General features: G+C 37.1%; 1 protein-coding gene across 1 annotated transcript in view; it reads right to left on the bottom strand.

Annotated features, from left to right (window-relative positions):
• The window catches only part of DCDC2C (doublecortin domain containing 2C), a 42,613-nt gene extending 16,299 nt beyond the window's left edge, over positions 1-26,314 (bottom strand). Inside the window, exons 1-7 of the mRNA XM_070955191.1 lie at positions 26,016-26,314; positions 18,508-18,559; positions 16,759-16,835; positions 14,647-14,778; positions 11,988-12,125; positions 7,051-7,099; positions 4,025-4,178 (exon numbers count right to left, since the gene is read on the bottom strand). Of these exons, the coding sequence (XP_070811292.1) occupies positions 4,025-4,178; positions 7,051-7,099; positions 11,988-12,125; positions 14,647-14,778; positions 16,759-16,835; positions 18,508-18,559; positions 26,016-26,314 (901 nt within the window). The remainder of the gene's footprint in view (positions 1-4,024; positions 4,179-7,050; positions 7,100-11,987; positions 12,126-14,646; positions 14,779-16,758; positions 16,836-18,507; positions 18,560-26,015) is intronic.
• Positions 26,315-27,174: the final 860 nt, after the last annotated feature.

Below are 27,174 nucleotides of genomic sequence, written 5' to 3'. Positions count from 1 at the left end.
AACCGTTATTAATTTTTCAATATTGCAATTCTACAATAATATTAGTATAATACAGTATTTTAGGGGACATCATCTTACACTTTTAAGGAAAAATACTTCAGCATTATCCACTTTGTTATTCCATTACAGCTACATTTATTTTTTGGTGCCTTTAAATCTGAAGAATAATCCCTGCCGTTTTCTTGGCAACGTTTTTTCAGAAGTGGTTTGCCACTGCCTCTTTTCCAGGTCTGAGAAAGATAGGGCCCAAGGCTACTCAGCTGAGTTTGTGCCTCAAGTGGGAAGAGCTCATGGTCTCCCTAATGCTAGCCTGATGCCTTAACCAAACTGGGTCTCTTCATGTGGCTCTACTAAGACATAAAGAGAATGAATGCATCAACGTCATCTGACATGTGATGTACCAGTGTGAGAGAATCACTGCCCCCTTAGTTTCAGTTATTAGTTGTACCACTCTTATCTTTGATAACTGCATCCAAATGTTCAGTCCTTCACATCACTAAGTAGGAATGTTAGCCAATTCTCCAAGGCAAACTGATTCATTTCAGTAGAATTTGAAGGTTTTCTAGTGTGACCCATACACTTCAGTGTCTGCTGTAACATTTGTCTGGTGCTTATGAGTTTGATATTTTTTCATTCCAAAATAATTAGTTTGTTTTTCTTTATCCATGTTCTTGGAGACTTACTTGTATATTTGGGATCACTACCTCATGGTTTCCACTTCATTTAGGAGACAAAAGATCTAATATTCTTCTGGGAAATGTTACAAAACAAACAGAATTCCTTTTCCTTTAAATAGTAGCACATCCAGATTCTGAAGCAGCAAAGTGTCCCTAAACTATGACACTACCATCTCTATGATTGACAAGTGGTATGATTGTCATGCCATAACCTCATGTAGCTTGAAAAGTTGTACTTTTGATTCATCTGTCCACAGAACATTGCTTCACAAGTCTGGAGAGTCATCCAGATATTTTTCTTCCAAACTTGAGATGAGGATTAATGTTCTTTTATGAGCCATGACTTCTGTCTTGCTATTCTCCCATGAATTTCATGTTTTCTCAGTTTATTTTCTTTTCTTGATGTTGGAGTCCTATAAACTTATTTTAACAAAGGTTAGAGAAGACTGCAAGTCTCTAGATATTGTTCTGGGGTCCTTTGTAACTTTCTGAACAATTTTATGCTGTGCTCTTGGAGAGATTTTGACAGATAACTGTTCCCTATTGTTCCAAATCTTTTCATTTTAAAACCATATCTCCGACTATAGATGGGTGGATCCCAAAGCTTCATATAAGATTTTGTAATTTCTTCCAGAGAGGCAGATATCAATGTTATTTCTATGGAGATCTTCAGAAATTTCTTTTGAGTAGGGCACAATGTGCCACTAGGAAAAATCAAAGTTTGTATAAGATATATAAAGCTGGATCAAATCAGCTGACAATTTACTGAAGTACTTGTTGTCCTAATTAACTCTTTAACTATATCAACCAAATTAGGAGAGGGATTAACTTTTTCACTCTGACAAATTACATGTCAGATGACTCTGTTTATAAAAAAAATGAAACAAATTTGAAACCTTTGGGTGATTTCTTCACTCAAATTCCATTTTCATGTGTAATTTTGATAAAAACAGCAGCAGAGATATGCAAAAATCCAGAAAAGAATATATACTGTTTCATATAATTGTACATTAAGCACAAATACATAAACATCGGATAGGTTTATCCCAGAAAAGAAATGAGAGCATTTTAAAATACAAACAATTCCAAAATGTATCTGAAATTTTAATGTAATTCATCTTTGAATCTTAAAATGAATATTTTTCATTTGTCAACTTCCAGTTCCTAACCTGAGCTTTGAAGTAACTGAATATGGGATCTAAGCCATTAACAAGTGAAATTTGGCAATGGGTTTTACGGCGAAATTTCAATGGCAAATGAGCAGGGTCTGAAGGGGCTACCAAGATTGTGCAAAATATAATGAGAATTTTTTGCTACACAATTCTTAAAGAACAATGATATTACATATTTTGAGAATTAAAGTATAACTACGGTAAATCAATCTTGTAGCTCTAAGTAGTCGCTTAAGCTCAAGAGGTGCCTATGCTAAATGTAAATTTTGAGGCTTTTTCTTTGCACAACTGATTTTAAGGCAAATAATTTAAAGAGGTATGAACAAGAATTAATATTCTTGAAGAGCAAATTCTTCTGTTGAGCTTATAGAACTAACTATGAAGTATTTAAAACGAAACTTGAATTTGGAGACCATTGTTTGCAATTACTGTGACAAATAATTAACCAAAATAGTTTGATGTAAGCACCAATTATATTCATTTCTCAAGCACAAGAAGAATACATGAGTACAATTACAAAGGGCCTTTTCCCACTGCTGTCCATCCATCCCTTCAGAAAGAATATTGTGTGAAAGTTGCTGTTTTCACTGGCAGTCCTTATCTTATATCTATTGTCTCTGTTCCTAATCATTGCCGACCTTTTACTTCTCTCCAAAGCAGTGTTTCTCAACCTCAGCAATGTTAAAGTATGTGGACTTCTATTTATTTATAGTTTATTTATTTATTTATAAATTTTATTGGCCACCTCTCTTACCATAAGATAACTCTTACTGTAAGAATAATAAAAAATATATCTACCTTAAAACAAGAATAAATTAAAATCAAGTTTAAAATCAAGGACAGGTGGGAAGGACAGGGGTGGAATGGGGAAAGGTGGAATCTGTTGTTACTCGATCAATCACTAATCAATCAACTATGCTGTTCCCACATTGGGGCTCCAAGCCAACTGGCAGGGCCAGGTCTTTAGGCCCTTACGAAAGGCCCTTAGGAAAGGATAGGAGGGTTGGGGCCAACCTCACTTAGGAGAGGAACAAGATATTTCAGAGGGCAAAAGGAACAGCAGAGAAGGCCCTCATCCCAGACCCTGCCAGCCAGAATAATCGGGCTGAAGGGACCCACAGCATACCTCCTCTGCCAGCATGAGTGGGATGGGTCAATCCCAGTGTGGTGAGATGCTCCCTCAAGCAAACTGGACCCATGTCATGAAGGGCTTTAAAGGTCATCACTAACATCTTGAATTACACCCAGAAGCAGACCAGCAACCAATGCAGTTTGTGGAGCAGTGGTGTTATAGAGGCTATTCTTGGGGCCCCCAAAACTGCCTTTACCAGTGCACTCTGCACCGGCTGTTGTCTCTGAATGCTCTTCAAGGGTAGCCCTATGTAGAGCTCATTACAATAGTTCAACCATGAGATGACTAGGAACTGAGCGCAGGGAATCCTGATCCAGGAAAGGCCACAACTAGTGCACAACACAAAGTTGTACAAAGGCTCTCCTAGCTGTGATAGCTACCTGCTCCTCGAGCAGGCGTCACAAGTCCAAGAGAACCCCCAAGTTGCAGTCCAGAACTGATTGAGGCAGTGCCACCCCATCCAGAGTCAAAGATGACAAAGTCCCAGATCCTGGAGCTCCGGGTACCCAAAGATATTCAGCCAAAGCCTGTTTTTCCTCCATCCAGGCTCCCACAGCCTCCAGGCACCGTGAGAGAGCAGCCATAGCATCACTTGGATCACCAAGAGTAGAGGCATACTGTAAATACCTCAACCTTTGGTGACGGATGATGTTGCCCAGTGATTTCATACAGATGTTGAAAAGGAGTGGAGAAAATATTGAGCTCTGCAGCACATCACAAAATAGCAGCCGAGGGATGGATCTCTCTGGACCAATACCCAGAATTCTTCAGCCAACCATGCTGGCTGAAGGATTCTGGGAGTTGAAATCCACACAGTTTAAAGCTACTGTGGTTGACAAACACTGCTCCAAAGTAAAGGTGACAAAGCTTAATAGATTTTATACATCTTGAAGCTGGAGTAAGGGAAAAACATGACTTTAATGCTAGTATAGTGAAGGATGACTTAACTCCCAAATCAAATCTGTGCCATAATTAAGTGCAAGTAGGAAAAGACCCAATGTCATTCTGAAATCTTAGGCACCAGCTACATTATGTCATGTTACCATCATTGGGAGACACAGGTCTAGGAGCCTGTCTTTCTTGCCTTGCTTTGTCAGATTTGGCATAATAAACGGAGATCCTATCTCCTCCTCCTTGTCGTGATACTTCTATGGGAGTCACAATGCGATCTCTTTGCTTAGGTCCTTCTATAGGAGGCTGCAACAAATACAAATCCCAAAATGATGGATTTATTTCTTTGGGGTTCAGAACTCTCTCTCTCTCCCTCTCTCTGCTCTGGAGTGCCAGTGTGGCATAGAGGTTATGGTGTTGGATTGCAAGTGGGAAGACCCAACATTAGTTCTCTCTTAGGCACAGGGGTCCTGCCTTGGGTACGAAGTAAACTGGGTGACATTGGGCCAATCACTCTCGCCCTACAAAGGAGACAAGGGCAAACCACTTCCAAAACCTTGCCAAGAAAATGCAGGGACTAGTCAAGGCAATCACCAAGAGTCAATACTGACTTGAAGGCAAAATAAGTAAAATAAAAAATAAAATAAGTAAAAAGAAGAGTAAAAAGGAAAAAAAGTACAGCCATATACTACATCAACTCACGGTCCAGTGATAACAAAGAGAAATGGACTGGAGAATGAGAACATATGGCACACTTCTTTCCTTTGTTAGAAAATATCCATTTTTAATGACCATTTCTTCAGCAATTGTTCAAAGGTACAAGGGGCTCAATGATTTTTATAACCTGTCCTCAAACTTTGGGCTGTTATTGTAGCGCAGAGTTAACATGACCTCCAACCCCTTCTAAGGTGCTGCCACAAAGAAGAGGGGTCAATTTATTCTTCAAAGCACCCGAAGGCAGGACAAGAAGAAATGGATGGAAACTAATCAAGGAGAGAATCAACATAGAACTAAGGAGAAATTTACTGACAGTTAGAACAATTAATCAGTGGAACAACTTGCTCCAGAAGTTGTGAATATTCCAATACTGAAAATTTACAAGAAGAGATTGGACCAACCATTTGTCTGAAATTGTACAGGGTTTCCTGCTTGAGCAAGGGTTTGGACTAGAACAGGGGTCACCAACCTTTTGGACTTCAGAGATCACTAAATTCATAATTTTAAATCCCGTGGACCACTAATATGAATCCAGCGCATTTGACCCATTTCCCACAGAAAACAATACACCAGAAGCTACAAAACCTGGGTGGGCATGGCCAACTCAACTCCCACCCAGTTACATGACCCTCCCTCCCAGCCATGTCTACCCAGGTTTTGTGGCTCCTGATGCCTTCTTTTCTACGGGACACAGGTATCTCTCTTCTCATCTCTCTCTGTCTCTCTTTCGTACTCTGTCTCTCTATCTGTCTGTCTCTTTCTCTCTGTATCGCTTTTTGTCTTTTTCTGTCTTTCTCTGTCATCTCTCTCTGTCTTTCTCTTGTCTCTCTCTCTCATCTCTCTGTCTCTCTGTCTCTGTCTGTCTGTCTGTCTCTTATCTGTCTCTCTGTCTCTCTCATGTCTCTCTCATGTCTCTCTCTCTCTCGCATCTCTCTCTCTCATTCTGATTCTCCGGCACTCTCTCGGTCTCAAAGGTGCTTCTTCAACCTTTGTTGATGCTGGACGCACCTCGGTCGCTCGGGGAGACGCATGACCTGCTCTCCGCCCTAAGACACTCACCCGACCAGGCTGCAGGCGATGCTCTGCATCGTAATGGGCTCCAGGAGGAGTAGGGGATGCCATCGCCCCCATTGTGAAGTGTGCTACATTTAACTGTGCTGTGCAAGGTGCTGCAAGAGCAGTGGGCAGGCAATGGAGGAACCAACAGCAATGGCAGAGAGAAACGGCTGGGCCGAGCCAGTGTCTCAAGGCTGAGAGGAAGTCATGTGTCTCCCCGAGCAACTGAGGTGCATGCAGCACCAAAAAGGGCCGGAAGAAGCGCCCGCAAGACCCAGCAAGAGATGAAGAAACTACAGGGGCGCTTCACTCCCACTCTGGAATATTGAACAAGTCTCCATCCGCCGCCAACACCCTTACCTTCTCAGGCCAGGCGAGGAGTGATTGGGAGGGGAGGGCGAGGGGCGGGGCCAGCCACAGGTGGGTTCAGCCAAAAGAGATCCACAGCAGGGGGATGAAAGAGCTGCAGGTTGCCGACACCTGCTGCTTCAGCCCGCCTGCACTGCCACCACCACCCCTTGCCGCAACAGCATCTTTACCTCGTTCCGGTCGGCGAGGGCTGCACTACTCCTTGCATGTTGCACCACCAGCAAAGTTACAAGTTGCACATACTACCCTCTATGGCAGAGATTTCTAGCCCCACCACAAGCTGCCTGGCTGGTCCCATATTCCAGAGCTCTAGTCACAGGACTGGCCCATTGGTCATCCCGAAACACCTGATTCACCCGGGTGCACTGCGGACCACCAGTTGGTGACCTCTGGACTAGAAGACCTCCAAGGTCCCTTTTCTCTTCCAACTTGGTTATTCTGTTCTGTTTCCTTGCACTCTGCAGCCCCTGCTATCCTGCATCTGCCAGCACCTAGCTTAATACGGTGATGAGCAGGAGAGCCCCAAATCCTGTATTCTGTATGTATGATAAGGAAGAAAGGTAGGATGTTACATCAGCAAACTAAGAGTGGACACAGAGTAAATCCTTAACTCCATATTTACACCCTATTACCCATCGTAGTCAATTGGTTATATGATGCTGAAGAATTAGTGCCATTAGATTTGGACAAACAGCCAAATTCAAGAATGATCCTCTTTCTTGTATAAACTGCACTTATAACAAACTGGTTGCTAGTGAGCTGATGTATTTGACTATTATATTTTTGGGTTTACCAAGATTTTGCTTTTTGCATTGCCACAAGGCAAGAATAACATTTGTGCTGTGATGCTAAGGTATTATATTTTGTAATAAATGATATGCAAAAATAGTAAAGTAGTAACTAAAAATCATTTAGACTGAGTGTTTGTCCATATAAATTTAGCTCAACGGCAAGACTTAATGGAGCTCAAGCAGTATTCAGAGTTAATGTTATATATGCACTGCATATTTCATAGTATTTTAAAACAAATTCTTACCTTTTTCAGAGGGAGTTTTTCTGAAGGTTCTGGTGAATTCAAAAAATTCCTAAAATGCAAAGGACAATTTACCTAAATAATTATTTATAAATGTAGCTGTAAATCATATTATTTAATAGAGTTAAGAACTACCATTCAGATTCATAAATAACTTTCAGATTAGTTGATCACAAACTACTATAATCTCAGTAGTAAGCATGAGAACAATTTTTTAAAGAAGTAGAAAGGTGATAGAATAGAAAACTTTTCACAGACATCTTGGGATTTAAGAATTTGCAGTTGTATACAATCTTTTATGAGCCTGGGCTAAAGGGAAAAAAATCAAATCAAGCTAGGATTTATTTATTTATTTATTATTTATTAATTTAATTTGTATACCACCCTTCTCCCAGAGGGGACAGGGCGGTGAACAGCCAAAATTAAAAAACATACAAATACAAAAGTTAAGATAATTAAAAAAGAATTAAATCATTAGCTTCCCAATTTAAAACCCCCAAATCCATAAAATTTAAAATCCCAATTAAAAACCATTTAGGCTAGGCCGGCTTGGTGGAATAAAAACGTCTTCAGGGCTTTACGGAAGGTCCAGAGGTCCGGGATCAATCGTATTCCAGGAGGCAGCTCATTCCACAGGGCGGGTGCCCCCACAGAGAAGGATCTCCCCCTGGGGGCCACCAGCCGACATTGCCTGACCGACGGCACCCTGGATAAAAACTAAATGTGTTCAAATTTAGTTTAATTTAATTTAATTTAATTTAATTAATATAGTATAATTATTCATCACATATTCCCTAGACATTTATCAGTAGGTCACACTAAAACTTTTAATATGCTGACATCTTTTGGCAGAATTCTAGAGCTGTACCCTAAACATTTCAATACTAGACATTGTTCACTCCTAATTTAAGGGCATGATCTAGTTTTCGTACCTAACATTTCTTCCTAGATTTTATCTTTCAGGTAAATGAAATTTATTTACTGCTAGATACTGTCCTGAAAGCACTTCATTCCTGTTTTTCCTTTCTGATGTGAAACAATTCAGACTGCTTGCAACCTAAACTGTTCAGGATGGGCAGTACATAGAGATAAGGGAATGGAACATTTCAGATCCCACAAAGTTCTGAATGAAACAGGCATGTTTCAGAGCTAGACCACTCTCAGGACTTTGCAAATAAGCTCCAGATAATAGTTTGGCAATTACTTTGAGAAATTGCCAAGTCACCCACAAAACACCATGTTCTAGAGAACTCTGGTAATGTCTGGAACAGAATGGAACATTCTGGTATGTTCTGAAGCCATTCATTGCTGAATTACTAAATTTAACACGCCCCAGTATTATTATTACAGTACATCCATAACTTTATTTTTGGAATTTGTCTTCATATGGCCTATAGGCACAATTTTCGCTAGATACTTTCTTTGTTGCCCTTCATTGTCTTTGTCTGATTTTTTAAAAAGTTTCTTTTAATAAATAAACAAATTGGCATGGTGTGGAGTAAAAATATCATTTACTGATCTCATGTTAATTTACAGCTATGTATTTCAGCCCCATAAAAGTTTCAGTGAGAATGCAGAAAATATCTTGTGAAATTAGTTCATCTTATTGATATTTTATGTTTGTGCATCCTAGTCTATACTTGAAAAATGCTGAGTCAAACCAATTAAAATATTTTAGGCTGGATATACTTGTAATTTAGTCTTCCTAACAGCTTTCTAACTACCTCATTAAGTAACTATAGCCTTATCTCCAACCCTCTTGATTTCAATCCATCAATGTGCACACATTTCTAGACTATAAACTAACACTTAAACTTTGTATTTGTTTGGCTACTTTTATCAACTTCATTCTTCTAGGAAAAATATGATGATACTGAGAAGCATGAAAATATTTGTGTAATCACCAGCTTATAAAGAAATACCCACTTCCCATATTCTTTCCTCAAGTTACAAATGTCACTTGATATTCAAACAGTCACTTATATAGGCTGCTAATTTCTTAAACAATTTCCACTATTTCATAATGTTATCTATATAGTGATGTTAAGGAGGCCCCCTAGAAGAAAACATGCTTGCATACTTTTTATGCTGTGTTTTTTTTAGTGGGCAAATATTCTTCATCTGAAGAAAATAAATTTTAGGGAGACATTAGGTAGTAGCTAAACAACAAAGAATCTTGTAACATTATAAAAACCATAAACTTACATTTCATGGGCTTTTACCTCATAAGGATCATCTTATACAACTCCATAAAAACCATAAACTTACATTTCATGGGCTTTTACCTCATAAGGATCATCTTATACAACTCCATATTTTATGGTGGTTTCCTATTGCAGGTATGTTTTACCAACTGCAGCAGAATTGCAAATGACAAATCTGTGAATTTTTTCCCCACAAAAAATAATAAACTTTGGTGCATTGTTGTTGTTTTTTTAAAAAAAAACTAGATTGTTGCCTGTTATGTAATCTCTTCTGCTTCTTATTACTTGCTCTTTCAAAACTTAATAGATGGGGCTCTCCTTCCATTTGAAAGTGCATACTGAATATGGTATGTAGTATGGAACAATTTGGGTGATTTTTAGTTTGCTGCAAACATCAAAGATTATGTACTGAAGTGTGTGTGTGTGTGGGGGGGCATTCATTGGTGGTTAAATCAGAGCACTACAATGGTTTTCGAGTCTATTGCTTTTGAATTTACTACCCAAAATGGCCAAAGTGGGAGAAACAAGCGGGAAGAATAACTACAAGACTGCACTGCATGATCTTCACTGAAGCAAAGAAACTCAGTTTGTGCTCATCCTAAGTTTATTTATTTTATTTATTTTATTTTATTTTATTTTATTTTATTTTATTATTTTATTTTATTTTATTTTATTTTATTTTATTTTATTTTATTTTATTTTATTTTATTTTATTTTATTTTATTTTATTTTATTTTATTTATTTTATTTTATTTTATTTTATTTTATTTTATTTATTTTATTTTATACTCCATTCCTCTGCTCACAATAGAATCCCTTATGCCACCAGGCTCGAAATTTTTGGCCTGGACAATCTGGAATTACCTCGCCTATGGTCTGATCTAAGCATAGTACCCAAAATTGTCTGCTACAGTGTCCTGCCTGTCAATGACTACTTCAGCTTCAACCTCAATAATACATGGGCAAACAATAGATACAAACTCTAGGTAAACTGCTCCAAACTCGATTGCAGAAAATAAGAATTCAGCAACAGAGTGGTCAACGTCTGGACTGCTCTACCTGACTCCGTTGTTACATCCTCAAACCTCCACAGCTTCAACCTTAAACTGTCTACTGTGGACCTCACCCCATTCCTAAGAGGTCCGTAAAGGGGGCGTGCATAAGCACACCAGCATGCCTACTGTCCCTGTCTTACTGTCCCCATTTATTTATACTCGTTTCCTATGTTCTTGTCCATGTTTATACTTATACCTGTTATCTCGTACATGTGTGACAAAATAAATAAAATAAATAAAAACAAGTGTGAAGAATAATTACAAGATTGTACTGCATGATCTTCACTGAAGCAAAGTTATTTGCTTCAGTGAAGCAGCTTACAATGCATTATAGCTTAACGCTTTGTAAGCCGCCCTGAGTCCCTGGAGAAGGGCGGCATATAAATCAAATTAAAAAAAAAAAAGAAACTCAGTTTGTGTTTTATTTTTCCTAAGTTTACTTTTGCAATGTTGACACTTAGCAAAACAGGTTCTGTATGGCAATAAACTATATAATAACTGTTAACAAAACAAAGAGATCAAGGACTAACATGCCCTCACCAAGCTCTGGAAAGTTCCTAATGCAGCTCTGTGAATCATAAAAATCATGATAAAGAATAGATGTTTTTGAAGCTGAATCTCCAGCAATGAACTGAACTGAATGCACTGAAAATAGCTAGCTGTGAATCTCTGGATAATTTTGAGTGGATTACAAAGTGTTTTTTTTCCCCCTCACTAGATCTGAAGTTTACTACAGCTTATCAAATCAACATGACTTGATCTTGATCCTAGAAAGGAAGAATCCAGCAGAGATGGTTCAATTCCATGAGATAAAACAGAAGGTTAAAAAAAAGAGACACCATTAGAAATATTACAAAAAAAAAAATTGATTAAAATAAACCTAACTTAGTTTGGATTTCCACATTTTTAAAGGCTGTTCAACTCTATTTAGAGTACTGTCTCTATTGTTAGCTAGTAGATTCAATCTAGGTTTTTCATGGAAGACAAAGAACGTCTTAAAGACAATAGAAGAACTCCCTGCTATCCACTTAAAAGAAATATATTATTTAGAATACAAGAGTGGTGTTTTTTGAATTCCCTATAGGAATCATCTCCAAATCTATACATTATGGAATGTATTAAATTTTAAAAAATGGTATCTGTACATTATGGAATGGCAGGGGAATTAGAGCTTGCTTTATAATATTTTACATATCGCATATATGGAACAAAATAATAAAATCAGTGACTAATATATTAATTAGAAGCATGCCTTCAATAATTAAAAAATAAAGGAACAGCAACAATGAGATAGATACCATTGTTTTAAAAAAACTTTGAATGTTTTAACTCAATATTATTGACATATTAACAATTAAGCTATCATATTATATATATTAAACAAGTACTTTATTATTCCAGCAAACTAATATTAAACAATTTAGAAGTAATAGAGACAAATGAGTGTATTTAAAAAGCTTTGGGTTAAAGGAAGATTTAAACAGTTAAATCTGCAGATCAACTTCATATTTTTCATTTCAGCCAAAAAAATTTTTAAAAAAATAACTCCTGCAAAATACATGCAATCCAAGTAATCATAAATCTTTATCTTAACTCTAGGAAAAATAAGGTTTTTGGCTCAGCTAGAGCTGGTTTTCAGCAACTAGCTACAAAAGATCAGTTTAGATAAGTCCCAGCTTACCGACGAATATTTTCTGGAACCTTAGGATGTTGCCAGTATGGCAAACGCTGAAATCTTTCTTTGCCACATGCAACATAAAATTGGTTATCTTCTAATTTATCAGGTCCATGTATAGGCTGACCATTTAAAGTAAACAATCTACAAAGAAGAGGAAATTAATATGGGTATAAGTATACCTAAGTGACATTATAAACTTTACTCACCATGAAATGTTTGTTTTTATATTTTGAATTCTATCTTTGGTCTTCAATTATGTAAAACCAAAACAGAGAGAAGTACTGTAAACTTGAGGGACCTCCAGATCCAAGAAGGAACAGAATGGAATTATTATAAAAAGAGAATTAAGAAACAATAACTATAAAAATATATAGAAACAATGACCAAAGTGGAGAGATAATTTTCTGGTTCTAATATTGAGAAAATTGGTAAACATTGCATTCAACTCCAAATTTTAGGCTGGGTGGAAAAAAGCAATACGCATTAAAATACCTTTCAGTGTAAATCAAGATTAGATCTTTACTGCAAGTTAAAGGCAAGTACAGAAAAAAACAGCTTACCTGAAGCTTGCAGTGCTATCCATTGGCAATGCTGCAAAGAAATGTGGTTACTTAAGTTGTAAGCCAAATCATGCACCCCAGATGCATGTAGAAATCTCATGTTCCTTCAACTTGCATGCAAACTGACAAGAGTTTTAAATATTCAAGAGCAAAAACAAATTAGACAATGGATTCTTCCAAACGATGGTTTACAAAACCAAAAAGATCCTCAGAATAACAGAGTTGGAATGAAGCTTAGAAGTCTTCAAGTCTAACTCCCTGCTCAGGCAGGAAACCCTATACCACTTCAGACAAATCGCTGTCCAATCTCTTGTTAAAAACATCCAGTGTTGTAGCATCCACAAGCCATTCCAATAATTAATTGTTCTATCAGGACATTTCTCCTTAGTTTTAGGTTGCTTCTCTCCTTGATTAATTTCCATCCATACCTTCTTGTCCTATCTTAGGTGCTTTGTAGACTCCCACTTCTTTACGGCAACCCTGAGATATTGGAACACTGCTATCATGTAACCCCCTAGTCCTTCTTTTCATTACACTAGACATACCCAATTCCAGCAACCATTCTTTGTATGTTTTAGCCTCTAGTCCCCTAATCATCTTTGTTGCTCTTCTCTGTATTCTTTCTTGAGTCTCAACATCTTTTTTACATTGTGGTATTAACACTTCACGTGATCTTGATTCTATCCCTCCATTAATGCAGTCTAGGACTGTGTTGGCTTTTTTGGCAGCTGCAGCAAACTGCTGGCTCATATTTAAATGATTGTCCACTAGGACTCCAAGAGCCCTCTCACAAGTACTACTATTGAGCCACGTACCACCTATCTGTACATTTGATTTTTCTTGCCTAAATGTAGAACCTTACTTTTTCTTTCTTCCTTTGTCAACAATAACAACAGTTTGAACTTTTAACTCAAGCATACATGTTTCACTATAAATCATGTTTACTTTGTAAGTCCTAAATTAAAGTATAGTTTAGGGAGAGAGAGGATTCCCAGCAGTGGATGTCAATTTGGTAGTAATCTGGGCAAAGGATGAAAATTTAAGAAATATGATATTTACCACCACTAGTACCAACAACAGGATGTGAGAATTATTGTCCTCATATCTTGATAGAGTGTTTAGTATTTAGCCACTCGCAAAGCATTTTATTACATTTGATTCAGCAGCAATGTTCTTCTAAAGTATTAGTACCTTTGGTGGTAGAGATTAGGGCTTCAAAAACAATTTAAAACTACTTCAGAACTTGTGTAAGCACAAGCACGGATTGTGTGTAAGCCTGAGACAAAGATAATTCTGTTTTAAGAGTTTCATTAATCATGTTACTTTATCTTTCTTTTTAAGCTCACATGGAAGCCTGCAAAAAGCAGCTCACTTTAATAAATAACAGACTGTCAACCCTGTCTTAAATTCCTGCAAAATCTATTATTTTGATTATTATAGTTTCCTTAAAAGTTCTAATTTAACTGTACTTTTAGGAAGGGCCAAAAATAATATATTAAGTCCATTCTTATAAGGAGGTTACTATTTATTATTATTTAGCATATGGCATCAGAGGTCATGCTATCACCGATATACAGATTTAGTTTAAGTAAAGCATCAGCATATACATACACATACATATGCACATAAACGATATGTGGACAATACAATATAGGAGATAAAATGTTAAATTAAGGTAAAACCATAATAACATTACCATAATATGGAGCCATAGAATTCCAATAGGATAGATGTTATAATTCAATATCTAAGGAAGCTAATCATCTAACTGCTTCTGGTGTGGTTGCAATGAGATCATCCCACGTGCTTTGAAATTTCCTGACGAGGCATTTTTGAACTATATGTGTTATAGTTTGTTCCCCACTTAAAGAGCTTTGCTTTAGTTCTGGCATGGCATGGCATGGCCTGTCCTGATTGTATTCAGGTGGCTCCATATTTGGGGGGGGGGTGTTGCGGGTTGCCGGGGGGCGGGGAGGCAATTGCATTCCTGGAAGTGGTTTTGTTGGATCTGTGTGATCTGTTTGGTTGTGGTTATTAAAAGTCACCTATCTTAATCGCATTTTTCATTCTTCTAATAGAAGGTTACTATAAGACTAACTTACCTACGAATACCCCCAGAGCGAGGAATTACTTTTTCATTTACAAGTGCAAGGACACTATTCCAATAATTTAGTGTAAATCTAGGTATAAGGATTTTCATGGGCGGTATCAAGAGATCTCCATTTGTGAAAACACTGTCAAAAACAAAAATATATAAACCTAATTTTAATAGGAATTATTGAAAATACGTAAGCAAATCATTTTGATGATGTTTCATTAAGGATCCAGCCACATCCAGCAATACATTTTAAATCTTAATTTATTGAATGAATTCTAAACTCCTTAGGTTGTAAATGTTCATATTTCAAAAATATAAATATGTCTAGTTGAAGAACTCAAGGTTTGGCTTTTGAAATTTTAATTATTTTCTCTCTATAGCAACTGAAGATGCCCTCAACAATTCCCAGAGGAAATAAAGTGCAATTCTTTTAAAAAGCTAATAAAATCAATTGGTTTTTCTACTGAGGCCTGTATTAGAGAATGTTTCTTCCTCAACCTATAACTACATATGGAATTATTATGGGACTTAAGCATGCTAATCCAGATATGGTTAAAATGAAATCAATGAGACTTATGCTCCTAAGAAACTATGATTGAGATGTGGATACAAAAATCTTTGTTTAAAAAGAGTGAATTTGGATAATTTATCAGATAGATAGGTAGACAGACAGACAGACAGACAGATGGGAATATACATACATACATACATATATATATATATATATATATATATATATATATGTTTCCATTCTTCCACTTTTTCTTTTAAAAATCATACATGTGTGTAAGCATTTTACTTAAGTGTGTATCTGTTCCATTACATGAAAAAGTATAAAATATAACTCAACCTCAAGGGTTGAAGAATACTGTGATACCAATGTACAATATAGTTCTGGAAAATTAATCTACTTTTTAGTTTCACATCCTACTTCTTTATCTATAGCAATATATCATTGAAACTATTTGCAGCAACTGTAGATTGTTGCTCTAAGTATTATTAAAACTGTTGCATATTATCTAGGAAAAACATTCCAATATCGTTCTTAGTACAGCAACATACCAAAATCACAATGTATTCACTAACCATCTAAATCAATTATGTAAATCTGGTTTCAGGCCAAATATTTATGTCTGACTGATTCTTTAAAACAGGATTCTAAAGCAATGGAAGTTGCATTTATAAGATATTTGGGGCCATCTAGTGGAACTGTCATTATACACATATTAAAGTTTCTTTGTTGAAATAAATTTTAGTGGCACTTAAATACATTTAAGGAAAGATTCATTATCTGATCAAAATAAAGGCATAGTCAAGCCATTTGTAAACATTGTAAAACATTGTCCCTTCTTTTTCCTTTTTATATATCCCAAAAGTTTGAAAAACTAAGATTGATATTAGTGCTAACTTTATCAATGTAGCTTCATCCTTGTAATTTCAAGGAAATGAGATGGATAAATTACTCAGAGGTCAGTACTAAAAACATAATATATGAATTTCTCAGGATCTTCTATATAAAAAAGAATTTGCTGTTTGCTAAAGTGCTCCAATTGGAGTCTTGTTGCAACAAAAAACAAGTAAAACTAATGTCTGGAATCTGGATGCTCCTACATAAACCAAACTGACCTCTTTTATTTGCTTGCAAGCCTTTGCCCATCAGATAAACAAATATGCCTGGAAGATACCAGATTGGAGAAACTTGGTTTATGATTTTATTTTTTATTTTTTTGTTTGATCCCACATCTACTCCAGAGTCCAGAGCAGCATGCAAAATTGTCTTCCCCTATCCCCAGAAAAGCCCTGTGAGGCAAGTAAGAAAGAAGCATAATTAGGCCCAAACTTACTTTTTTGACTGTTGTGAGCCACCCAGAGTCACTTTAGAGTTGGATTGCCCAAAAAATTAATAAAGGTATTATGATTGGTCATATAGTCATCCAGATGTTTATAATGAATTTGGCATTTTTATCCATCTTATTATTCTATATTGAACCAGGGATCTGAATTCTAGCCCAACCCTCAAGCCATCTTCATATATACTTTTTCAGTTGGACATAAATGGCAATGTAAGAACTCTTACAAACTTACAGTCTTAACAAATTTAAAAATAAATACTCACTTAATATTTCTTGGTTTATTATAAATTGATTGCCATTTGGAAGGAACTTTTATATTACTATGGACTACTGGTCGAATCTGCAAGAAACAGAAAGACTCCAGAATCTTAAAGGTCAGATCATGTTTGCCCCACATATCTGCACAGCTGTAGACAACACCAGATTTGAAATCCAAGTACCTTTTTAATTATTCAAATTCTGACCAGAATGTATTGCAAAAAAAAATTCCTTTAGAATTTAAGAAATCTTATCCAAGATTTTGCTTTGATTGTACAGACTGAACGGCACTCATAGTTCTTACACATAAAGTCCCACAACTTGTTGTTTTATAAATTGCAATTACTTTCAATTTTTAAAACATTCTTTTCCATCAGAAACCAGAGTTCCATTCTTGCTCCCTTGTGAAAAACAAGGGAGCAAGCAAGGGATATGTTTTCCCCCCTACTATTTTTATTTTAAAAGGTTAGAAATATTTTGAATTGTATTCCACAGGGAATGTTGAATTCATTGCAATGTTTGCTTCACTGGAAACTTCTGAATAAGTTTTGTACATTCACCAGCTTCATGTAAGATGCTGATATGGATATTTCCAATTCCACAATTGTATGATTGATTTTGTACATTACCCTAAGCCACAGATTGAATATTCTTGAATTATTCAGTAAAATGCAATGTTTAGGATCTTACAATAGACTTTGTCACATGACAGTCTAATGTGCACCTCTAGAATGTTACTGTCATATTCTTTCTTTGGCCTTCAGAGATGATAATGGAGGAGGAGGAGGAGGTTTTCCATTATATAGCATGGAATATATAAACTATTAATAGGCCTACAATTACTGTGAAGCATGTTTTTCATAATTTTACAAATCAATCAATTGTATACATTGGCTTTGTAGTTAAAGGATCAAATTATTTGCTTCTTCCAATGACTGCGACTTTTGATATGTTTACTTTTTCCTTCCACTTCTCTCTCTCTTTCTATCTATATATCAGGGATGAAGTGCTCCCGGTTCGGACCGGATCATTCGATCCGGTAGCAATGGCGGTGGGTGGTTCGGAGAACCGGTAGCAAACATCCCTGCGCCCTGCCCATGCCCAGCTGAGCCACACAATCATCAGAGGCTTTTTAAAAAAAATTTAAAAGCATTTTTTCTACAAACTCTTCGGCCGAAGAGGTTGTAGAAAAAATCCTTTAAAAAGCCTCTGACGATCCCAGCTGAGTTGCCTGATCGTCAGAGGCTTTTAAAAGCATTTTTTTTACAACCTCTTTGGCTGAGGTTGTAGAAAAAATGGTTTTAAAATTTTTTTTAAAAAAAGTTGGCCACGCCAACCCAGTCACATTACCCCCACCCCCACCCCACCCAGCATGCCCACAGAACCAGTAGTAACAAATTTTACATTTCACCACTGATATATATATCAGAGAGAGAGAGAGAGGGGGGGTATCATATACTTAATCTACATTTGATTACAACGCAGCCCAGTAAAATGCTACAATTGGTTGATAAACATATATGTGTGTGTGTGTATTTCATATATTATGGGTTATCAACCAATTATAGCTTTTTAATAGGCTGTGTGGTAATCAAATGTAGGATAAATATATGAACTCTCTATGGCAAAGGATTTCTATATTTTACTAAACCATAACATACTGAATTAAATTAAGTTAGTACATGATAAATTGATAAAATGGAGTAACTGTTTTCTTCAGAAAATTATTGAATATGCATTGATGAGATACTCACCACCTCATCTCTCTTCTTTCTTTCAGGTTTCTTTGCCCCTATATCAGAGTAACTGCGGAAAAGTATAATATATCACATTGTCATTAATTTGTCAACCAATTTGAAAATAGGGTCCAAAGGAGAAATCTGGTCCAATAGAGCAGTCTTGTCTTATGTAGAAGCTTAATGTACCCAGTTTCTCTTCAATCAAATGGCAAAACTACAGTAAATTATGTCATTACTAGGGAGAAAATGTATGTAATGATGAACATTAGAAGAATAGGTTTAATAGGGAGATACTACTGGAGTTCTCACAATAGATATTTCATAGAAAATACCTCTGCAGCAAAAAAAAAAAAAAAGCTAAAGCAACAATATCACATCAGTAAGCAACTTGTGCTGAAGTGTTGGTTTACTTTAAATGTCATCATTTACAAATGTTAGTTCAACAAAAACAATATCACTGCTCATATCTTTACATACATTTAAAAATGTATAACCCACAGAATTTCAATATTATTTAATTACCCCCCAAAATGATGAACAGTATAAGCAGGAGAAATGTATTTGATCTAAGAGCTAAACAGATAATAAACTCTCACTTATGTCTATTTTACAGGATCAGTTTTTATTATTGATCACTCTTTACATATGTCTCTAACAAAGCTTTCTATTTTTGGTGACCCTCTGCGGAGGAGACAGGAGGTACACAGAGGAACATACAACCCAAGAATTGAGGTCCCAGCAGAAACTCTGAAATTAACTCTCAGATAAATAGTCTGCATGACTTGAAGGGAGTTAGATATCTATGGGGAATTACACCTGGGTCAATTTTGTGCTTAAATCAAACTTCAAAATTCAACCCCCTCTTCCACATACTCTCCCATTGATGCAAATATAATTGTATTTTTAAAAATTGCCCATTTTATCATACAGATTTTAATTTGTTCATCCTGTTTCCTTTTCACCTGGGTCAATTCTGTGCTAAATCCAACTTCCTTAAGGACACTCGTCAACAGACTCTTTGTTATTCTCAGGACACATGAAACCTTCACTCGCTTATCAAGTTAAAAACATGACATGGGAATTGCATAGTGCAATGGAGATTAATCTCTTTTTGCTGAAATAGACACAGCAGACATAATTAATTACAATGGAAAAGGAACTCTGATCATTTGGTATCTGGGAATTCACCAGCAAATTCTGAAAATTTGCAAGAGGTCTGAGGTTCTTCCTTTCCTTCTTCCCTTCCCTTCCCATCCATCCACCCACCCACCCATCCATATTATTCTTATAATACTGTATAATTCTAATCAGCAGATCCCAAAATTAACATTTCATTTCTTTCAATGTCTCACAAAGTTCCAAAAGTGGTTTCCAAGTAGAATTAAATTAAGTCAGTGTTTTCTTTAGTCAAAGCAGTCAATTTCATCATCTCCATCAGTTCCATCAGCTTCACTATCCATTCTTCCATTATAGATATTTGTAAGTCTTTCCACCTTTGTAGCATATAAAAATCTCACTGCTGTTATCATATATAAAAGTGATGTTCCATAAGATGATTTCCATTTGCGTTTCCATTAAACCCAAAAGAAAAATCTCTGGTTTCAAAGCACATTAACTTTTAAAATCTTCTGCATCAGAATTTATGCTTGATCCCAATATTTCCTAGCTTTCTTGCATGTCCATCAAAGATGAAAAAGTGTACCCTCAGTTTGATTACATTTTCAATGAATATTAGAAAATCCCTGTATATTTATGGTAGCTTATCTGGTGTCATATACCAGCAGTACATCATTTTATAAAAATTCTCTTGAATAATTTTATACTGAATTATAATCTTAAATTCAACCCCCTCTTCCACATACTCTTCCATTGATGCAAATGTATATTATATTTTTAAAAATTGCCCGTTTTATCACACAGATTTTAATTTGTTCATCCTGTTTCTTTTTCAATAAAAGTTTATACATCTTAGCAATAAAATGATCATCATTTATACACAACTCCACATCAAATTTAGTCTTACCATGTTCAAATTCATAATTCTTATCAAGCTTAAATCTTCTTCTTAACTAAGCATAGGGAAACCAATGACATGTAAAACCTTCCAACAGATCAGCAGATCAACATGTTAACCATTTTTGTTTAAATACCATTTCCCTTCTCAAAAGATCTTGGTGTGACAAACATAAATGGATTTTAGGAGACATTTTGCCTTATATCTATTCTAAATTCTCAATATGGCACATCTATCTATATTAACCTTAACTTTATTGTACCACAAATAGCTGTATCAACCAAATCTTAAATTATGTCTTTCCAATTCCAAAAACTGCCTATTTCAGGGATGGGTTTCACTTACCTTTGCTACTGGTTCGCTTACGCGCGCACGCACACTTCACTCACGCACGCGCCACTTCTGCGCATGCTCAGATCATATTTGATGATGTCCAGGCGAGTGGGCAGAGCCTCTCGCTGCTGCTGCTACCAGTTTGCCCAAACCGGGGCAAACCGGTAGCAACCCACCACTGGCCTATTTCCAGGGGTGAAATGCTCCCGGTTCGGACCGGCTCGGGCGAGTAGGTAGCGATGGTGGCGGGCAGTTCGGAGAACCGGTAGCAAAAATCCCTGCCCCTGCCCCCCATGCCCAGCTGAGCCCCGCGATCATCAGAGCCTTTTTTTCCTTTTAAATGGCTCTGACCAGCCAAGCTCTGACATCCCAGGTGAGTTGCCTGCTAATCAGGCAACTCAGCTTGGATCGCCAGAGCCATGTAAAAGAAAAAAAAATTCTTTTTTTCTCCCCCCCCCAGCCTCCAGCTTGCTTACCTTAGCTGCTGACGATGATGACGATCGCAATCCATGCATCAGCATGCAACTGAATCTCCCTGCCTGCAATCAAGCTCATCGGTGAGCAGCTCTTTCTGCCTGCCTGCCTTCCTGCCTAGACTTGTGGACTTCAACTCCCAGCAAAGCTGGCTGAGGAATTCTGAGAGTTGAAGTCCACAAGTCTTAAAGTTGCCAAGGTTGGAGACCCCTGTTCTATTGGGTAAGTTTTTTTTCCCCTTTGGGAGCTTTAAAAAAAATAGTTAATTGGGGTTTTTTTTAGTTGTTCTTTTTTTAGACCTAGCCATTTAAAGTTTAGGAAGTTTTAAATTTAGCTGCTTTTATATAAAAATAAATTAAAATAAAATAATATTTGTGCAGCTTTCTGAGATTTAGTGTGTTTCTGTAGTGTTTCACTCTAACTACAGAAGCACACAAAATCTCACAAAGCTATATGTGGAATTTTTTGTGTGTAAAGTGTGAAAGTTGGTTTTTTGGGCTTTTTGTGGCTGTGTGAGGTTCCTGCTTGTTGCAGGGGCCATTTTGGGTCTAGCACAGCTGCTTTTACATTGTGGGTGAGCCAGTTGTGTTGTGTTGTGTTGGTTGTGTTGTGTGTGTGTAAAGTGTGAAAGTTGTTTTTTTGGGCTTTTTGTGGCTGTGTGAGGTTCCTGCTTGTTGTGGGGCCATTTTGAGTCTAGCACAGCTGCTTTTACATTGTGGGTGAGCCAGTTGTGTTGTGTTGTGTTTTGTAGGTTAAAAAAGGGCAAAGAAGTGACATTGTCTTGGCCACGCCCACCCAGTCACCTTACCACCAAGCCATGCCCACTAATTAAGCCACGCCCACAGAACCGGTAGCAAAAAAATTTAGATTTCACCCCTGCCTATTTCCTAGAGTCACCCACTCTTTCATCCATATTAAAAAACAAGCTGCAAAATACAGCTTCAAATCTGATAGTCCTAATCCTATTCTTTCCTTAGTATTCAGCAGTACTTTGTATTTAATTCTAGGCTTTTTGCCTTGCCAAACAAATTTGGAAATATCTTTTTGCCACTGCTTAAATGTTATATCAGTCGTCAATGTAGTCTGGAATAAAAATAACATTCTAGATAAAATATTTATCTTAATCACAGATATTCTTCCCAACTGCATTTTTTCCAACTCAACATATTCTAACTTCATTCAAAACTTTGACATAGTTATTTTGACAACATACAGTTCATATTAGTCAAGAGCCTTGGTACTACAGTGGTTTAAAGCACCCTGTTATTAACACAGCTGCCTGCAATTTACTGCTGGTTCGAATCTCTCCAAGGCTCAAGGTTGACTCAGCCTTCCATCCTTTCTAAGGTAGGTTAAATGAGGACCCAGTTTGTGGGGGCAATAAGCTGACTTTGTATAAATATACAAAAGGATGAAGGCTATTGCTGAGCACATTGTAAGCCGCCCTGAGTCTCTGGAGAAGGGCGGCATATAAATCAAATTAAAATTAAAAAAAAAAAAAAAAAAAAAAAAAGACAAAACTAAAATATTTCATCTTTTTCTCAATTTTAAAACCAGATATTTTTCATCAGATCATTTTGACCTTGTGTAGTCATATTTTTACCAAGATTGTTTTTTGTTAATTAATCTTAAAAATGCTAATGCCAAAATCTTTTTATCAAAATTTTATCAAAAATCCAATCCCTTCCAGAGGGTCTTGTAAAATCAAAACCAAATCATCATCAAAAGTTCCCAATTTAAAGGTCTCATTTTTAATTTTTAGACCCATTATCTTCTCATCTTGTCTAATAGCTCTACTCAAAACTTCTCTGTTTCTATGGAAAACAAGGCTACATCAAGAAAGAACAAACACCACAAGATGAACCATACTATTCATTAAAAATTAGCTGTATCTACACTGACCTTCATTTTATTATAATTGAGTTCATTATGATTCTAGGAAAAAAATTAAGCATCTAATGCCATTTTGGGCTTCAAAATAAAAAGAATTATAATTGGGTATCATTATTAAGGACATCATATACTAAATCCTAACCACAGCTTTCTCCAATAGTTTATGTAAACATTAAGCAGCACAATTCATACAACAAAATCTACAATACTCCAGGAATTAATTCTATTTTTTTTTAACTTTAAATTAAAGTAAAAATAGTAATGCATTTTGACAATTCTATTTCCTTTTGCAAGATAAAGGAACAGAGGCTAAAATTATGTCTTCTGTGCTCTGTAAATAGACTGGCCAGGTATCACACAGTAAGTACGTCACTACAAAACAAAACAAAACAAAACAAAACAAAACAAAACAAAACAAAACAAAACAAAACAAAACAAAACAAATCATTATCTTACAGTGGGAATTGCAGGCAGCAGCCTATTTCATTTAATATGAATACCAGCTCTCATCAACTAAGCAGCCAAGAGGTACCAAGTTTCAGCAAATTCAGTAATAAGTTACAGTTCAACAAATCTGCAGTCCAGTTTTCATTTATAGATAGTCCTCGACTTACGACCACAAATGTTGAGACATTTGTTAAGTGAGTTTTGCTCCATTTTACAACTTTTCTTGCCACAGTTGTTAAATAAATCACTGCAGTTGATTAGTTAGTAACCCAGTTAAGTGAATCTGGCTTCCCCATTGACTTTGTCTGAAGGTCACAAAAAATAATCACATGACCCCAGGACATTGCAACTGTCATAAATATGACCCAGTTGCCAAGGGTCTGAATTTTGATCACGTGATCATGGGGATACTGCAAAAGTGGTAACTGTGAAAAACGGTCATGTCACTTTTTTCAATGCTGTTGTAACTTTGAACGGTCACTAAATGAACTGTTGTAAATTGAGGTGTGAGTCTCAATTATCCTAGTGAGAATTATGAATAATTTTGCATATAAACAAAAGACTTTGAGTACAAGTTTATATTATAGAGCATATTGGAAGTCATTTCCAGTTTAATAGTAACAACATATTTTAACCAACTGAACAATGAAACATTATCATAAAAATAATTCCTAGTCCTTTCAATCCAGTATAGGCAATTGTTAAATGGATAGATTCCTGGTAAGCAAATGATTTTACCAGCTGGCCACTAATTTATAGGCAAGCCAATCACTACAACTCCCCCAAAATTAGCTATTATTTAAGCCAAATCAAAATTTTTATCATTCTCCAGTTTCTTAAGGAAAAACAGAAAGTATCAAGTTAAAGATCTAATTATTGGCCTATACCAGGGGTGTCAAACTCGCCGCATGTTGCTGACGTTTTTCCCCTTCACAGAGCTGGGGTGGATGTGGCCTGCGCGTGACTCATCCGGCCCATGGGCCACCAATTTGACACCCCTGGCCTATACTGTAATACCTCTGTTCTTTATTTCCTTGCTCCAGCAAAAAGAAGTAGGTAAAGCACTCTACTCATTGGCTATATTCATAAAACATACAGCTTGGTTAGCGAATTACCCATTTTTCTCTGAACAAATCAATAGCTTGGGACAGGGGTGTCAAACTCGGATTTCATTGAAGGCTGCATGAGGGTTATGTTTGATCTTGGGGGGGCTGGAGTGGGCGTGGCCAGGAGGAGCATGGCCAGCTGATCATCACTCGTGTCAGGGGCACCTATGATGGCCCATGCACTCTGCCAGTGAAAACAGGCTCCCAAGCTCCATTTTCGCTGGCAGAGACACCATGGGCCACTTCTTCGCTGTTTCCAGGGCAGCCCCGCAGGCCAGATCTGAGCACCCCTGGGCCAGATCCGGCCCCTGGGCTTTGGGCTTGACAAATCTGGCTTGGGATCACACAACAATCAATGGTAAAAAGTCAGGCCAAAAATAAAACTGAGAGGTCCTTGGTACTCTCTGAGCTTGATTGTTTTCTTGCAAATGTTTCATTACCCAAACTAGGTAACATCATTAGTGCTAGTGTTAAAGATAAAATTAAGCACGTTTATGTGGCTACTAAATGTGTAATGGATCTAGATGTTGCATGAATACAGCCATCTTTTCTTATCTCTTTGCAACTCCTTCCCTACCCAGTTAGACAATGGCAAGTAAAAGAGAACAGACTGACTTTCATATTGCACTTAAGCCTTAAATAATTAGATAAATCCAAGGCAGAGGAAGGAATAAGGAATATCAAATTAGCAAATAGGGTTGTGTTGGAGCAGATCAGTTATATACTCCCAAAGATGGACTGCCTATGGAAAGATAGAACACAGTGCAAAATAAAAATATAAAGAAGTTAATATTTCTTACATACAAATTCTAGATTAACTATTTGAGGCATTTTCTATTTTGTGGGATTTTAAAACCATTATTCAGAGCATTTAATCCCTAATATATATCAAGCAAGCTATAAATCCACTGATTTAATCAGTTTCCAACGCAGATTATGAATACTGCAAAGGCAAATGTAGTTCACCTACCACAAAGATGCAGAAAAAAAAATCTTTGCCACAAGGACTTGAATTTCCCACTAACATTTTCAGTGTTTTGCTAAACTCCGCTATCAGCATCTTTTTTTTTCTTTTGGCAATACTGAATAAAGGTTTAAAATTAGCAGCGTGCAGATTTTCTTTGGAATTTATACTACCTGGATTGTTATCTAATAAAAGCGAGGAGGAAGGAGAGAAGAAACTTTGCACATTGTGATAAACTTGAACAAAACTTTTAAGATCCAAAGGACTGCAATAGTCCGGTCTTCATACTTACTTTAGTTTCCTAAACTTCTCCCTGCCAGCAACCACATATCTACCTCCCTGCTGCAATTCCGGGAGGTCTGTAATAGTATGCCCTTGTCCGGGTGTATAGAGCTTCCGCACCCCAAAGGGTGTTGGCACACTTTCATTCAGCTGGATCATGAAGGCTTCAAAGGTGGGCACGTATCGAGGATTGATTATAAATTTCCTCCCCATGTAGAACGGATCCCCGTTACGGTAGACCCAAATTGTCCGGGCAGGGGTAGAATCTGTTAAACTGTACATCGCCCTAGGTCGGGCTGTCCCAATCATGCTGAATCTACTAGATCGAGGGTTGGGGAAGGTAGAAAATACATCTAAACAAAAACAACTATAAGATTCCTATCTACATCCCCCCCCCAAAAAAAAAAACAAAGTATGTGGGGCAAAAAAAGAGCTTCAGAGTCTGTCTAGCCTCCCGTTTAAAAGATCCTGCTTCAGCAACCTCCTACCTCATAGTGTCACCAACACTGATCCCCCCCACCCCAAGCTCCCCCCCCCTCCCCGACAACTCCTCAGATGGGCAGCTTTGTCTCGCCCCCTTTCACCTCAACCCACCGGGCTGAACGTCACGCTAAGGGGGAGGATTGTGACTCACAGATTACACCAAGTGTCCCGGCGAGGGAGAAGGCGTTGCGGTTGCCTCGAAACCTTATTAGGTTGGGGGAAGTGGGGTGTGTGTGTGTGTGTGTGGCCCGCGGGAAAGTTTCCAAGAAAGATTTTGAAACGTTGCTGTGTCGGGAATGGTTGGTTCTTCCCTTGTTCAGGCACAGCCTTGGAAAAGAGAAACTTTGTCCTCAATCCAGGATGGGGAGACGAGAGAGAATTAAAGGATTTGCAGCAAAGGGAAAGTGACGATCGATAAACACGGCAGAGGTTGAGCTAAATTCGGATAGGAAGGGTTCCCTTATATAAGTACAGCGGGTCACCCTTGCAAGGCAAGCTTAGAGTATGGGGGATTGTTTAGAGAAAAAAAAAAAGAGAAACTCCCAATGGAACAGAAGAAACTTTTACTTGTAATGATGATTAAAGTTATCCAAGCAGGTAGGAGATGAAAATGTTCAAACTAGTATAAAAATATGCAAGTAACAGTTAGTAACTTGGAGGAAAAAGCGGGGGAGGGCTGCCAGAAT

Source organism: Pituophis catenifer, unplaced genomic scaffold (assembly GCF_029215685.1).
Source record: "Pituophis catenifer annectens isolate HBS135680 unplaced genomic scaffold, rPitCat1.0.hap2 SCAF_1, whole genome shotgun sequence".
In the NCBI taxonomy this organism is placed as follows: domain Eukaryota; kingdom Metazoa; phylum Chordata; class Lepidosauria; order Squamata; family Colubridae; genus Pituophis; species Pituophis catenifer.
Note: the sequence above shows the minus strand (reverse complement) of the source record. Positions and strands in the feature narration are given on the sequence as shown.